The sequence below is a fragment of the Girardinichthys multiradiatus genome, chromosome 12 (assembly GCF_021462225.1).
Source record: "Girardinichthys multiradiatus isolate DD_20200921_A chromosome 12, DD_fGirMul_XY1, whole genome shotgun sequence".
NCBI classification, from domain to species: domain Eukaryota; kingdom Metazoa; phylum Chordata; class Actinopteri; order Cyprinodontiformes; family Goodeidae; genus Girardinichthys; species Girardinichthys multiradiatus.
The window spans coordinates 28511355-28526259 of NC_061805.1; the positions used below are offsets into that span (position 1 = coordinate 28511355).

Below are 14905 nucleotides of genomic sequence, written 5' to 3' on the forward strand. Positions count from 1 at the left end.
TAAAATCAGAAAGCTATTAAACCATCAATGTTCAGTAAAAAGTGGCATCTTTATTTCTCTTTAAATTTGACATTGAGAAGTTCAAAACAATGAAGAGTGAACAAGTTAGAGCAGAGGAACTTGCAGGCAAAGTAGAAAAGTTCAGTATGTGTCCAATAACCAATAAAATGCCTTACATCTTTAACTACTAACACAAATGCGTACTTCGAATTACTTCAATAATTCAGGTTTATTTTGTTGCACCACTACAGTGTTTGTACAAATTATTCTGTTCTGTCTTCTGTTTGTACAGAACTCCCAACAAAAACATTGCAAAAATCAATTCTACAGAGTTATATTTCCCCAGAGCTGTTAAAGAAAAGGAACATCTTACATTCTGTATGTTGCACAAATTGGTAGGAGACAAATGAAAGCATACCAACCCACACACACCGACAGGCTCACACTCACAAAGATCCACATTTATACATAAAAACAAAACAAGTCCATCCAAAAATAAAGGTTAGGTTTATTTTTTTCTGAGGGAAATCTGATATTGTGATATATGTGTTACAAAAAAGAAAAATCAAAGCATAACCTGACAAACTATTGGACTACACTAAAATGCAGATCTTCTACATTTTCGTGGATGCACAGGAATGTCGGACATTTTTTTAATTAAAAATACAAAAATAAAATAAAAAAAAGACACCCACAATCCAGAGTAAAGATCTGAAGGGGGATGTGTTGGACCTGGGCAAAAAGATTTGAGAAGAGGAAGGGGGGTTCAATCCAAGTTTTCTTCGATCTGCTCCTTGAGGGTCTACAGCAAATGACCAGAGTACTGCTTCACACTAAAATGAAAACGACATAAACAGCAGCAAAATGAATACCAAAAGCCTTATTTGCATTTCACATGATTAACAGCGTAAATATATATATAGCTAAAACTGTTGCAGGATGATGATGTGAGAACAGCAATAATTACAGGATGAAAGAAAGATGGCAAATGAGAAAGATGGGTAGAAAGAGGAGAAGATGATTTAGAGAGAGAAAAGGAGGAAAAGAGGGGTGTAACTAGCAGGTGCAGAACACAGAAAAGGAAAGACAGGAAGGAAGAGGGAGGCGGGGTTGTTATCATGGCAACAGTACAGTACTCATGAGACAGGGCAGAGGGTATGAGGATGTATTAGCAAACCGGGCAAAGCTCAGATGGCATCAATAAGGAAATAGTGTGTATTATACGTGCCTACTGGTTGCCAAGGGAGACAGAAGAGGAGGAGCCTGTGCTATTTGGCAGACTGTGATTTGTTGTTGCTTAATCTAACTAAAAACAACAAAATCACTAGTCTTCCACACAGCAGCAGCCAGGGAAAAAAAAAAAAAATCGATCCACTCCTTGCTTCACAGTGAAACGGCTCTGATGGCAAATAGACATCCTATTTTTCTTTTTCCTTCTACTGATCAGATTTATTGGACGAGTGCGAGGCAATCAAAATTGTCCCTCACACTGCCCCTTTACAAAGAAAATAAATAATCTAATAATATGCACCTTTATTAAGCATGCCTACTCCTTCACAGCCATTTCATGTAAGAGGAAGGTTTGAAGTAGTTGCAGGTTGCATGGGGAAGAAAGGAGGGGGGTTAGTGAAGAGAGACAGCAGGCAACAGAAACGTATAACCCAAGAAAAACTGGGCTTTCTAGTGTTAGAATCTAAAAAAATAAAAATCAATCAGTCAATCATGTGTAATTAAACAAATCGAACAACCACATTCTAAAGGATTTAAAAGGTCTTTAATCATGTTTGCACTGAAAAGCTTCCATATGCTGAAGGCCTACATGATGCACGATTAAACAACTGCAGAGCAACTGTATGAAGATTTTAACGTATTTGGAATATTAGATTAAAGTTTTATGAGTTTAGAAGGTATAATTAGAAGAAAATGGTCAAACTTCAAATTGGGTACTGAATCACAAATTTCAACAAGATGGGAAGGGATAAGAACACCAAGCTATAACTTGCCTGTTCTGTAGAAGGTACTGGGCATTTTGGATCTGGTCCTGGGTACCAGTGATGGTAATGATGCGATCCTCTGAACCCTCCAAAGGTTCATCAATCTTGATTGAGGCCCCGGACTCGTGGCGAATCTGTTTGATCCTCTGGCCTCCCTTACCGATGATGGATCCAGCCAGCTGTTAGTGGAGAACACAACAGGAGATAATTAGCGTGGATCTGACCTGCTAAATCTGATTTCTTTTATTTTCTGACAGAGAATATATTCTGCAGGTTCTTTGGCCGAGGTAGGGGTTCTCAAACTAAGGCAAAATATCCATTTATGCTTCAAACCAGATGTCCTTAATCCTTTTCTGATCTACATTATACTAGTAGAAGAAAGCATAAACTCTTAAGTATGCTTCTGGTTGAGGCATTTAAAGAGTAAAGGAATAAAGGAGAAAAACCTTTTAATAAAGATTTTCCGTATGTAACCAGCCAATCATTGTACAAACCAATAAAAACTGAAAAATGAGCCAATTCTGAACTCTGGGCCTTTGTTTGGTGAGTCTTGTTTTAAATATCAAATGATTTCTTCTCGATTTAGAATTAAGGGATGTCTAGTATGGTTGCATACTGAACATAAAATACATTTGGCTTCATAACTGGAAAACTAAGCTGAGCTGATGCAGTCAGAATGTAAAATAACCATAGGGAGGATTTTAGTACAAATCACTTTAAATCTGTACAACAGATCTCCCACTAGTTACCAAGCTGTTGATGTTATGGTCATATACTCACGTCTTTAGGGATTGTCACTTGTGTGGTGATGACGGGACCACCCATGTCACTGTAGGAGCCACGTCCACCTGATGGCAGAGGGAAGAGAGGTGAAAACCAAAGCAAACATGCAAGCAAAAATAGAGACTGTTGGAAGATAAACGGACTCAAGACAAATACTCAGCATTTCTCTCTACCAAAATTGTTGCACTTTAAAAAGAACAAAACAAATGACAATTTTGAAAAATAAAAGTTTGTTGTGACTATAAAGCTGTAGTATTACAGCATGATGGTGTGTTTGATGCATGAATGCCTGCTACACTACCAAATGAGTCACTAAGACGGATGGAGGAAATAAAGTTGTAGAAGCAGTGGACCGATAAAACTGCCCAGGTGAGAAAACCACGCTACTACAAAAATCACCAGGCTCTAACCACATTTTTAGTGACATCCATGAGGTTAGAACTGTTGCTTTTTACAGCTTTTGTTTCAGAGATTAGCTGTGAATTAAATATAAATACAATGAGTTGAATCAGAACTCAGTAAATGTCTCAGACTAATACTGATTGAGAGCAAAGGAGGAAGACTAACCTGACTGGTAGCTATCCCATGAAGAACTGTTATCTGAGCAGGACAGAGAAAAAAAAAACGTAGAAGATAGCTGACTTGGTGGTACAAAATTTGTATTAATTACTTACCTAAATACTCATTTGACACATTACTCAAAATATACTTAAACTACCCAAGCAAACAGCAGTGACACAAAAATAATAAATAAATAAAAATCAGTAAACAAGACCTCACTTGTGTCAAGAAGATTTAATCCAACAGCCTCATACAATAACAACTGCCATGCCCTTTCATCCCGTAATCCCCCCAATTTGATCATTTTGTCTTCTTGCTTCCCTTTGCTGGAGAGAAATCTGAGGCCTACAGTCTTATGCATGCAACAGCCTTGTAACAACATTTGCTTAATGTAAGAGTAAAAAAAAAAAACAAGTTCGTACTTACCATATCCACCACCACTCTGCAAGGAACAAACAGGAAGACAGAAGTGTTACAGCGGAAAAAAAAAAAAGGTAAATCCCTCTCACTCGTCTAAAGAGCCGATAAAAATTAAACATAAAATCCCTACTGGCTGGTGAGCATAAGCCTAACGCAGCAGCCTCGTCCACAAAGTAGACCCAACTGAAAGCCACTCAGTTTTCATCCATGAGACAGACTCCACCTCCTTACCCCATCCCTCCCTCCTCTTCCTGTCCCTCCTTGCATCTCTATCACCCTCCATTTTCAGTTGCTGCTGTTACCAGGACAACGAGCAATTCAAAAAGCTGTTGCCGAGCAACGGTAGGCAGTATCCTGCCATGTCTCAGGGAGGGAGGGAGAGAGAAAGGCAGAAAGAAACCTTCTAGTCTGTCAAGAAAGCATTATTAGTGCTTAGCAACCAGCCATGGACACCCCCACCTCCCCACTCCCAAAGTCTTCTCTTTCTTTGTAGGAAAAACAGGCTGGCCATGACAAATACACAGCAAGAGGGCAATTACAGCTGATTATTATGGGGTGTCTCCGGCTGAGGTGATTATGGTCATTTGGTGGGATGGCTTACACCATGTAAAAACTGCCTTGGATCCATGGACCCAGATCTGTTGTTTTGTCACTAAAACACTGTACAACAGCAGGACAATGGACAAGCACAACATATTGTTCTGTGCTAGGACTAACCACTGTGCTAGCCTGAGAATGCTCACACTTCATAGGATGCGAACGCCAGAGCTGCATGCATTTAGCAAAGGGTCACTAACCATGTTATCGCTGTAGCGATCCGGTCTGCCTCTTCGGTCACTGGCGACGGGGAGGGGAACAGACAGGCAGAGAGAGAGAGAGAGAAAAAAGATGCGAGTTGGATGGGAAAAAAATAAAATCTTGAAAACATTCCACAGAAAAATTCTGGTCTAGGTCAAACTGCACACACACGCTGAGCAAGATTACAGTATAAACACATTTCCTCCCAACCATCTTCCCACACAGTAACAGGAACAGCTCTGACAGTGTTATGGTGAGAGGAGTGACAGGTGGTGGTGATGCTGATCAGTGCCAAATGCTGCTGTTATTTCCCTCCCAAAGACTGAGCACAAATAGTGAAAATAGCTGACAAAACATTTTAGGTTTGTACTTTTGAACTCTGTAAAAACACATGCATGTGTGCTAACGTTGAGTAAACCTTAAATCTGAGATAACTTTAGCATTGTAACGGTTTAGTTTTACTATGTTTTCTCAAGCCCTGTAATACAATTTGATTGTTCTTACTCAACATGTCTGTAATTGCATGTGACTTGAAATATAAATTGCCTTACAAATATTGCTGCAAATCAGTCCTTTGCGACTGCTATTTAATGCAGCTTGATTTAACAAATCAATATATTGTGCAGCTTGACTGACCATACCACAAAACCAAAGTCTTAGAAAATTGTTCAAATGGACAGCATTTGAACAGCATACATTCGAAATCATTTACAAGAATTGGATTTCAAACCGGATTTAAGCTAATTACATTTAAAGACACTATTAGGAAGTACCAATATCTCCTAATTCACTACCTTCTCTCACAAAGTACTCCAATAAATAGATAAACAAGTAAGAGAACAAGTTGAGGGTCCTACAAAGGATATACATTGTATTTATTGTTGTTATTTATCAATGATTAAAATCAAATTAATGATTTTCACCAGGGCAGCGTATCATTAGTGAAACATGCATGAATGTCATGATGACGACATGACTTTAAATAAATCAATTAAGCCTTACTAAACAGTGTTAGAGTCTTTCTGCTTTGAGTTCATTGCAAACATAGACCGCTGGTAGTGAGCAGCCTAGCTACTGGATAAATGTCAGTATTTCCAACTCGGCATCGTTTGTTGAAAAAATTGCTGTTTTGGCAAAGAAACAACTTCAGCTGTAGTTTAATGACTTTATGCCCTCATAAAACATGTTCTGCTGCATTAAACAAGCATCACTGAAAATATTACTGACAGAGCAGCTGACTGAATGGCACTTTACAGGCCAAGTACTTCTTTACGATATTGATAAAAGTCAACAGTGATATGATAAAATCAGGATGTATTTTGCAGTCCCAGTTGTCACATGACAAGGGTGTCGGCACTAGTAACAAACTACACATGTAACCAAGCTACATCTTGAAACATGTGATTACAAATGATAAACACCTTCAGGAACTGCAAATGTATTCTTAAGACTCAAGAAGTAGCATGCTACTCAATAGCAAGCAACAGAACAATATAAACAAGCAATGCCACCGAGGACTTATTTTGTAACATAAAAAAAATAAATACAGAAGAATCTTAATGCATTTCTGTGATGACTAGTTAGGTTTACAGAGGCTTGGAAACAGAAACTTACTTTGATCTTTCATCTGAGCCACGGTAAGAGTCATAGTAACGATCATCTCTGCTGAAACATGGGAATGGGAAAAAGAAAAAACAAAAGGACAAACACAACCAGACATACAGTGATGAGCACATACGCTTAATGAAATGATAAACATAAACTAGAGTTTTTCACTGAAAAAGAAACATTAGCTTACATATTTAACATTGAATATTGTTCATAATGGTTTAACAAATCTCATAGAAAGTAGAATTTATCCTAATGAAAAGCAAAAGAAGCTTAAGTTTTACAAACAGTGTTACTATGCAAACAATTAGCTACAAATGAAATATTTCTAAAAAAAATCAGAACACTTAAAACTTCATGTAAAACTGATGAGAACGTGCATGCAGGCTGCCTGCTACTACAAAACTGTTTCAAAAAGAAGCACCGAGCTTACCCTCTATATGGGTGACCCATTGGCATGTTTCGTGGCCGCGCGCTTCCCCTGCCAACCCTACTAGGGTGGGGCGGAGGAGGACCCCGGCGGGGGCTGATATCGTCGTAATCGCGGCGGGAGGGAGGCAAGGGCCCACGCACCCCTCTGCTGGAAGGCATTCTGTCATACCCACGATCACCGCTGGACCGGCCTCCGCGCATGGGGAAGCCTCCCATGAGCCTGCGGCCACCCCCCCTCTCCTCGAACATAATGGTAAAGCCACCGTATTCATACGTTTCATCATAGAAGTTAGGGTCGTAGGGCTGTGTACGGCCTTTTATTGGAGCCTATGGGGAGACAATGACATTTTAAACTTAAAAAAATATGAAAAACACCAACAAAGATCTATCTGTTTAACATGCAATAAATCCTTTATAAATTGTGTCCATATGACTTTGAAACAAAAAGCATCTAAATCACAGCATCTATCAAAACATTTAATTAGGGGAGTCCAAACTGCAGCACAGGGGCCATTTGTGGCCCTCAGAATGATTTTGCGTAGCCCCTGACTGCAATTCAGATCGGCATCTAAAAACTTCAGAAATTATGCCTTTTAATAATAAAAAAAAAAAGCAAAAGTGTATTTTACATTTTAAGTTAATACAAATTACAGATCTATTTTTTTTTTACAAAGGTCAGACTACTTCATTTCTTTCATAAAAATATTCCATGTGTAGTTTACTGTTGGGCATGTAAAAAAACTCAATAAAACTAGTCAAAATTTAAAAATCAAGTTTTGTGCACCTGAAGTTAGCACCACTCTACATTGTTCGCCTATGTGGCAAAAGGTTTGGACACTACTGATTTAAATGGATACATTTTAAATCGTTACTATATCAAACACGACAACACACTCAATAATGGGCTTTGAAAAAAAAAACAAAAAAAGAAAAGTAAATTCCTAATGTGTGACATGAAAAAGAACAAAATGCATTCATTAACAGTGGAAATCACTCTTACTTCAGAGATGAGCTCCAGCATGGTCTTAATACACTCCACCACCCTCTCCATTTTACCACCAACCAGCACCACACGGTCTGTCGACTGGGGACAACACTCCTGAAACAGCTTGATGCTGGTCTTTGTGTTCTGCAGACACACAAACAAGAGACACACTTGAATAGGAACAGATAAAAAGCTCCAACAAGACAAAGACGATTAAAACAGCAATCTTTTCAAATTAAGAAATACCAGGTAAGATAAGTGATAAAAAAAATTTATTACACTTTTTTCCACAGATGAAAAGTGCCTAGAACATTAGGTCAGAAAGTCACAGCCACAAAAATTTTTGAAAAATAAAATGATGAAAATGTGTCTATGCACACACCTCACGGAGCTCCTTGATCTTTGCTCCTTTCACACCGATGATGGAGCCCGCCAGGCTCTGGTGGATCAGCAGACGGAGCTCGCAATCAAAGTCATTGCCATTGTATTGCTGGTACTGTAGAAAGAGAAGAAAAGCAATATACTGAGGACAGCAACACACATGACTTCATAAACAAGGTCCTAAACCTGCCTGAACACCGTTCCTTCTGATTATGGCAAAAATCATTGTGCCGTTGCTAAACCGTTCTGCAATAAAATTATTATTCCATCTTCTAAATAGCACCGTTTTGTACCTGTAATCTACGAACAGGATTGTTGAGCAGCTGAGTGCAGTTTCACTACCTAAGCAGACAGCTTGACTAAATAATCAACCTGCATACTTGTTACTCTAAAGACCAAATAGCAAAAACATCTCTCACAGAACAAGCTCTTGTAACTACTGCTAAAATTTGTGGGAGCATTTTTTATATTTCTGCATAAGGCTATAAACTCTAAACATCAACAACAAAGAGACAACCAATAGTCAATATAATAAATGTTTCAGCAGCAGTGAAAATATATCTTGAAATTAGGTCATGTATTAGATTTTAGGGGGCCCTAAAATACTGCAGACCATCATTACTTCTCTGTATGTAGTATGTGGGATGGTGAAAAACTGCCTGGACTGTAATAAGTGTTAGCTAATTATTTCAGTACCATGCATTCTCCATGCTTGTAATATATTTGTTGACACTTGTTTAAGGCAACAAAAAAGGTTTTAAGAGGTAATAGATGGTGAGGTGGTAACAAAACAAAAACAGAGTTAATTTGCCAAAACAGCAGACATTGTCCAGAAGCAACTTATTCTAAAAAAATAAAATACATTTTCTAGTAGCTGCAAAGACTCATTATACTCATTATCTGCGGTCTACGTCTGCTATGAAACAGAATCAGAAAGACATTATTTGCATTTATTTATCGCAAGTAAGACCTTATCGCAACATTGACCAAAATTATTGCATATTGCACATTTTTCAAATGTCCTGCAGCCCTTATATATTTTTAATATTTTTTGCGTGTAATTATAGTTAAAGCCTTGAATTTTTACTCAAGGTTATCATACTGAGTAATGCCTAATACACAGCTTTACACTGAAAGCGAGGTCTAAAAATTGAGAATTGTCAAGTTTACACAATATCAAAACAATAGTAATACACCACCTACAAAGCAGATAAACAAATGGCAACAAGAGCAATCAATTGATTATTATTTACAATACTTTAAAAAGTGTTACTACAGATTCATAAAAATAAATGTCAACTCACTTCTTCCAAAGTAGGGATAATCTTCAGTACGATTTCTCCAATAGTCTCTATGTCGGCACTGATGCTCAGGATTCTTCATAGTTTATCCACCAATGACAAAACAGAGCACAGCAACAGAGATGGGGTGGGGTTGGCATCCCAAGGGGAAGAAAACGTTTCAGATTATAGAGTTCTTTATATCTTCTTAACTCATAGAAAAGCTAACGCTGCTAAAAATGCAGAATAAAGAGCTAGCTCAATCATAAGTTACTGAGTTTCCTACATTTTTACACAATAAGTTGGTGATAATTTTATAGGGAAGGTAGCTAAAAGCTTGCACCAAAAACAGCTCAATATAAAAGGCGTCTTTGCCCAGAGAGAAGCAGTACAGTGGCAAAATTAGGACCCAAACAAAAAGAAGGACTGGATTTGGCGACCATTGAGAGGAAGAAAGATGGGAAAAGTGAAGTTTTAGGAAGAAATAAACTGCCAGAGCAAATTCTAAAGTTTTATGGGATAGGTTGGTGGATGCACACCACAAAAAATGACTTTAAACACCTTCTAAATGAGGTGATGGACACAAATTAAATCAAGACAACATAGAGATGTCTTTGTTTTTTTTGTTTTTTACCATAGGGGATTTTTAAAGGTATTTTAAATATATTGTTGTCTGCACCCACCTATGGCAATACAGTAGTTATACTGATAAGGACAACTAAAGCACATTATACATGGAAGCAACATAGTCTGCAGATGAGGGAAAGTGACAGAGTAGATTATGCCATTGTAAGGTTGTAATTCTGCTATCGCTGGAGTTGATGCTTAAAGGGTTGGGGAAATCAAATCATAATTTCAAGTGAAGGATGGATGGATAGGACTGAGTAAAACACTTTATGTTCAAAAACTCCAGCAATTAAAAGATCGGCTGATGTAGAAGATAGATCAGGAAGCAAACACACTCACTGCTTGAAAAAATAAAATAAATCTAAATGTCAATATTAGCACTTCATAAAAAATTTTTTTTTTAAAACTGGTTGAGATTAAAAGCAAGTGAGCACCTAACACTAACAGAAAACCAAAAACACCGTAAATATGTAAATACACACAAACAATGAGTTTTTAGAAAGGAAAAATGAAGAAGATATATAGGACAGATGGCCACAAATACAAAAGAAACCAACAAAACCTAAAGACAAACACTACAAAGATTATAGCAGACATTTTCAAAGACAGTGGAATAACCCTGACAACACCAACTTTAGTTACAATCCTGACATGACTTCCAAAATAGAAAGGATATTAGCATGTTGTTTAACAGGTAGAGTAGGATAACAATCGCATTTAGGCTCAGTCTAAATATGTTTAAACACTGTGACTTGACAAAAGGTAGGACTACAAATTATTGTTCACTTCTTCTTGTTTGTTTGACCTGTAGTCAGGCATTGAGAGGGAGGAGCTTAGGGACATACCGCTCAGGCCCACTGCTGTCTGGGACTGACACACTGGCATTGTACTGGGCGTGGCATGGGCAGGGGCCAGGGCCATTCGGGCACAGATGTCAATCAAGTAACACGCCCGTTTAGGGACAGGGCACGATTATGGGCGGGGCCAACCGGGGTGTCAGGTGGGCGGGCGCAGGAGGGGCCATCCAGAACATGGGCAACAGAGGAGGAGGAGGAAGTGGGCAAAAAAAGTAAAGAGTAAAAATAATAAACAAGGGAGAGGGGAGAGGAATACATTTTTAATATACAGGCTCTGCAGTGTTGAAATGTGATTTTCAATTGATTCTCTCAGAGATTGGGTTGTCAAAGAGAGAAGAGGAGAAACTGACATTGGAAAAAGGGAAATGGCATATTAAGAACACGAAAGTTTAATGTGAAAAAAGAGGGGAAGAACAAATTGTGAATGACTAGAAAGAGAGGCAATGACATAGAACTATTCAACAATTGTCCAGATTCCATTGACATTAAAATAGATATGTATAGGAGTAAATAATATTAGTTTGTGACATCAAGAAATCGGCACTGTGCCAGTTTCATTTTAAATTAGCAGAAGCATCTGCATTGCCAGCTGTGTTAAAATATATTAACATTATAACACATAAATTGGGGCTTTTAAGCCATGGCCTAGTTTAGTATGGAGTTAAATTTGTCTCAATATTATTCAATCAAACAAAAAACTAATCTCAATCAAAAAATATTAAGTTGTGATCAAAACTTTCAGAGTTTTTTCTCACAAAGAGAAAAAAGTTATTTGCAAAACATAAACTTTTATTTGCGCATGTCAAAAATCTTTGGTTACGAGTCTCGCTTTTTTAGTTTTGACGCTCTCTGTTTTTGGTTGAACTCAACGAATTTTGAGTTCTGGAAACATGAACATCCTGGGCGGGGCCTAAAGACGAACGCTGTAAGACATTTCCCTATTGGTTAGCGCTGACTAAAGCAGCAGACTCTGATCCCCCGCATCTCTGAACTTCTGCTCGAACTGCAGGGCTTGCGGCGTCGCTTCAGTGAGGAGACATCAACTGTACAGAAGAAAACTGCGGTTAAGTGAGCCGACAGTCAGAAATACGCGGTGACGTCAGCCGACACCAGCTCTCTCTTAAAGATTAGCGTCGCACATTCAAGGTGCATTACGGTAATGGAGCAGAAAGGATCCAGATCCTGGCAACGGTTGAGAAAATAAGAGGAAAACAGAAAAGGAACCTTCAGAACCGCGTATTTCTGACTGTCGGCTCACTTAACCGCAGTTTTCTTCTGTACAGTTGATGTCTCCTCACTGAAGCGACGCTGCAAGCCCTGCAGTTCGAGCAGAAGTTCAGAGATGCGGGGGATCAGAGTCTGCTGCTTTAGTCAGCGCTAACCAATAGGGAAACGTCTTACAGCGTTCGTCTTTAGGCCCCGCCCAGGATGTTCATGTTTCCAGAACTCAAAATTTGTTGAGTTCAACCAAAAACAGAGAGCGTCAAAACTAAAAAAGCGAGACTCGTAACCAAAGATTTTTGACCTGCGCAAATAAAAGTTTATGTTTTGCAAATAACTTTTTTCTATTTGTGAGAAAAAACTCTGAAAGTTTTGATCACAACTTAATATTTTTTGATTGAGATTAGTTTTTTTTGATTGAATATTATTTTTTTGATTGAGATTAGTTTTTTGTTTGATTGAGATTAGTTTTTTGTTTGATTGAGATTAGTTTTTTGTTTGATTGAATAATATTGAGACAAATTTAACTCCATAGTTTAGTTGATGCAAAAATATTTTAAGTTACCAGAACAGGATGAAACTAACTTCAGGGTTTTGTCTGAAGGTCTAAGGAATAAAATGGCTGGCCCAGGTGCAAAGTATGTTTACAATACTGGAAATAATCTAAAATGCTGCAATAGGTTTTAATATTTATAAAGGGTTAAGGCAAAACCTGGTCCTGTCCAACAGAGAAGGCTGGGTCTGAGGGGCCAATCAACAGAAAAATGTGAAATTTCTGGGAGTGAAAAGAAAAACCTGGTGTACTCACATCTGAACGAAGGGCTTTGATGTTTTTTCCACCCTTCCCAATCACAGCTCCTGCATTCTGCAATACAGAAACATTGTAAACACACTTGGTATTCCAATGAATGGAACTCATACAGAAGTCAGAATAACTAGAAATAAGAACTGCATGAATATTAGCAATTTAGTGTCAATTAGTCCAAAATATGACTTTGGTAACAAAATGAAAGAATATCAAAATATGTGTGGAATTTATAATTCAGACAAAATTATGACATAAAAGGGCTAAATTACTTTGCTCTGCAGGAGAACGCGGAGCTCTACCATCTCATCAGAGTTTCTGGAGCGTTTGAATGATTTCTGCTCATCTGCATCCTCAGCAGGGCGTTTGCCTGGCACAAGGACATAGAATAAATTAAAAAAATACACACAATGACAACAATGTAGAGAGTCTTCAACAAAAGGATAATAGTAACAAAAAACTAAATTCAGATGTGTCCAATTTGTATTGGATTGTATTTACAAAGGTCTCAGGCCATGTAATAAATAACAAGTATGTTTAAAACTTCAAGAAACTAATAATATCAGAAAGTCTAAATGTGCAGGTCTCACAAATTCTTAAAACTAAAAAGGAATTACGAAGCATGTTTGTATTTTAGTGCGACACAATATGTTACTGCTGTCCCATGCATGTATAATGCAATAAAATAAAAAGATGCCGTTTTTACAGCACACAATAAAACAAGTGACAGTTTATACCATTCGTCTCTGTGTTGCTGAATGAGGTCTCTTCTTGCTGGTCAATTTCTGTCTCCATGGTCTTCGAACAGGATAAAGGAAAAAGTGAGCACCTTGATCCGAGGTACAGTTGGCAGGAGTAGGGAAAAGGCAGCAGAAAACCAGCCTCTGTGTGCTGTTCTTGTCTCCTGGCATGTTCAGGGTGATTAAAATGGGATGAGAAGAAAAGAAGAGGGAAAAGGGAAATTTAGCCAGTCTGGGGTCTGCAATAAAATTGTTAAAACGACCATACAACCAGGACTTACCGATATTTATTACGAGGAAAAGGGCGTGTTGATAGGCGGATCTAAGTGAAAAGGAACCAAACAGCTCTTGCAACCTATCAGGGAGGGAAACTCCTTTTTTAATGCTGAAATGAAGCCAAACAAAACTGATCCTAAACACGCACTTTCACTTATATTAGCACGTAGGATAACAAAGCCATCTGGGCGACGTATCTGGGATGGTCTGATCACAGACCCGAAGATAAATTAATCAGTTACGCAAACAATCATATCGTATATGCTAATCAAAGAACGAACCAGAACGAACCTAGGATTTTCCTAAGTGTGTTTTTTTTTTTTTGGTAACAGACTGGTTAAATATTAGTCTTGACAAAACTAATAGTGGGTTAGTTTCAGATTGGGCTAAAGGCACTTCGCTGGAACCAGGTTTCCGATTTGCTTCCTTCCAATTCGGCAGATATGCAAAGCACCCTTCTGCTGATTTTAGGCGTATGGACTACATGGGATCATGGATAGTTTAAAAATTACTATAATTTTACGTTTATCGGACACTAAAATATCTGTTAGATGAATACCAGTTTCCTCGACCGTATAATCGGAATCCATCTTCTGCGTCGTGCTAAATGGCAGCAGTTACTTAAGCCTTGAGAGCCACGCATTAGCTTCCAGAATCGCTTCCCCGTTTATTAATTCAAGTTTTAATATTGGGTAACCCAAATTACTGCGTATATAATGTTTGGTGAAAGTTTATGAGTCTAACTTCCAGCTGATGACCTCAGCTTGCATGGTGTTTAGTACAAAGACCAGCTGTAGCGATTCAAGCTAAGAGCTAGCAAGTTTCGCCATGTTGCCAAGGCTGAGCAAAACCGTAGCTAGGTAGGCCAGCTAATAAGATAACGATAGGTCGCACACGTAAGTAATAACAACATTTATAAAACCTACTTTTTTTTAGTTGTATGGATGTACTCCAAATATATTTAACCAACAGTGCTCAGAGAAAAATCGAAAATATCGTCAAAACCACAAACCTGGAGCGTTAACACCTCGCTGGCTTACTTCGTTCCTCTCTTCTCTTCAGAGCCTGGAAACGAGCCACTCGATGTGCTGTGTCCTGATTGGCTCAACGGAAAGCACGTCAACGGCACAACGATTA

The 14905-nt window shown here is 38.2% G+C and overlaps 1 protein-coding gene across 8 annotated transcripts; it reads right to left on the reverse strand.

The window, feature by feature from the left end:
* Window positions 1-30: 30 nt before the first annotated feature.
* On the reverse strand, window positions 31-14905 carry hnrnpk (heterogeneous nuclear ribonucleoprotein K). Of its 8 annotated transcripts, XM_047380532.1 has the most exons (18): window positions 14781-14881; window positions 13774-13847; window positions 13490-13656; window positions 13025-13122; window positions 12756-12812; window positions 10715-10758; window positions 9267-9339; window positions 7964-8077; window positions 7597-7725; window positions 6598-6923; window positions 6171-6221; window positions 4556-4595; window positions 3765-3780; window positions 3345-3377; window positions 2775-2842; window positions 2004-2173; window positions 1532-1552; window positions 31-833 (listed from the first exon to the last, which is right to left on the reverse strand). In XM_047380532.1, exons 3-17 carry the CDS (start codon window positions 13545-13547, stop codon window positions 1537-1539), a joined length of 1293 nt encoding a protein of 430 aa, XP_047236488.1. In that variant the 5' UTR covers window positions 13548-13656; window positions 13774-13847; window positions 14781-14881; the 3' UTR covers window positions 31-833; window positions 1532-1536. The 8 variants fall into 8 exon arrangements, with proteins under 8 accessions (XP_047236488.1, XP_047236487.1, XP_047236485.1 ...); XM_047380531.1 differs by lacking the exon at window positions 1532-1552 and having other exon boundaries at window positions 6171-6218; window positions 14781-14868; XM_047380529.1 differs by lacking the exon at window positions 1532-1552 and having other exon boundaries at window positions 14781-14867.

Bases quoted from the DNA above. Each gene is read 5' to 3' on its own strand.
- hnrnpk (XM_047380530.1), bottom strand. From the start codon at position 13,547: ATGGAGACAGAAATTGACCAGCAAGAAGAGACCTCATTCAGCAACACA. The intron at 6,924-7,596 runs GTAAGAGTGATT...GTCTCCCCATAG, and splicing joins TGCTGGAGCTCATCTCTGAA to GCTCCAATAAAAGGCCGTAC. The intron at 6,222-6,597 runs GTAAGCTCGGTG...CCCATGTTTCAG, and splicing joins ATGGGTCACCCATATAGAGG to CAGAGATGATCGTTACTATG.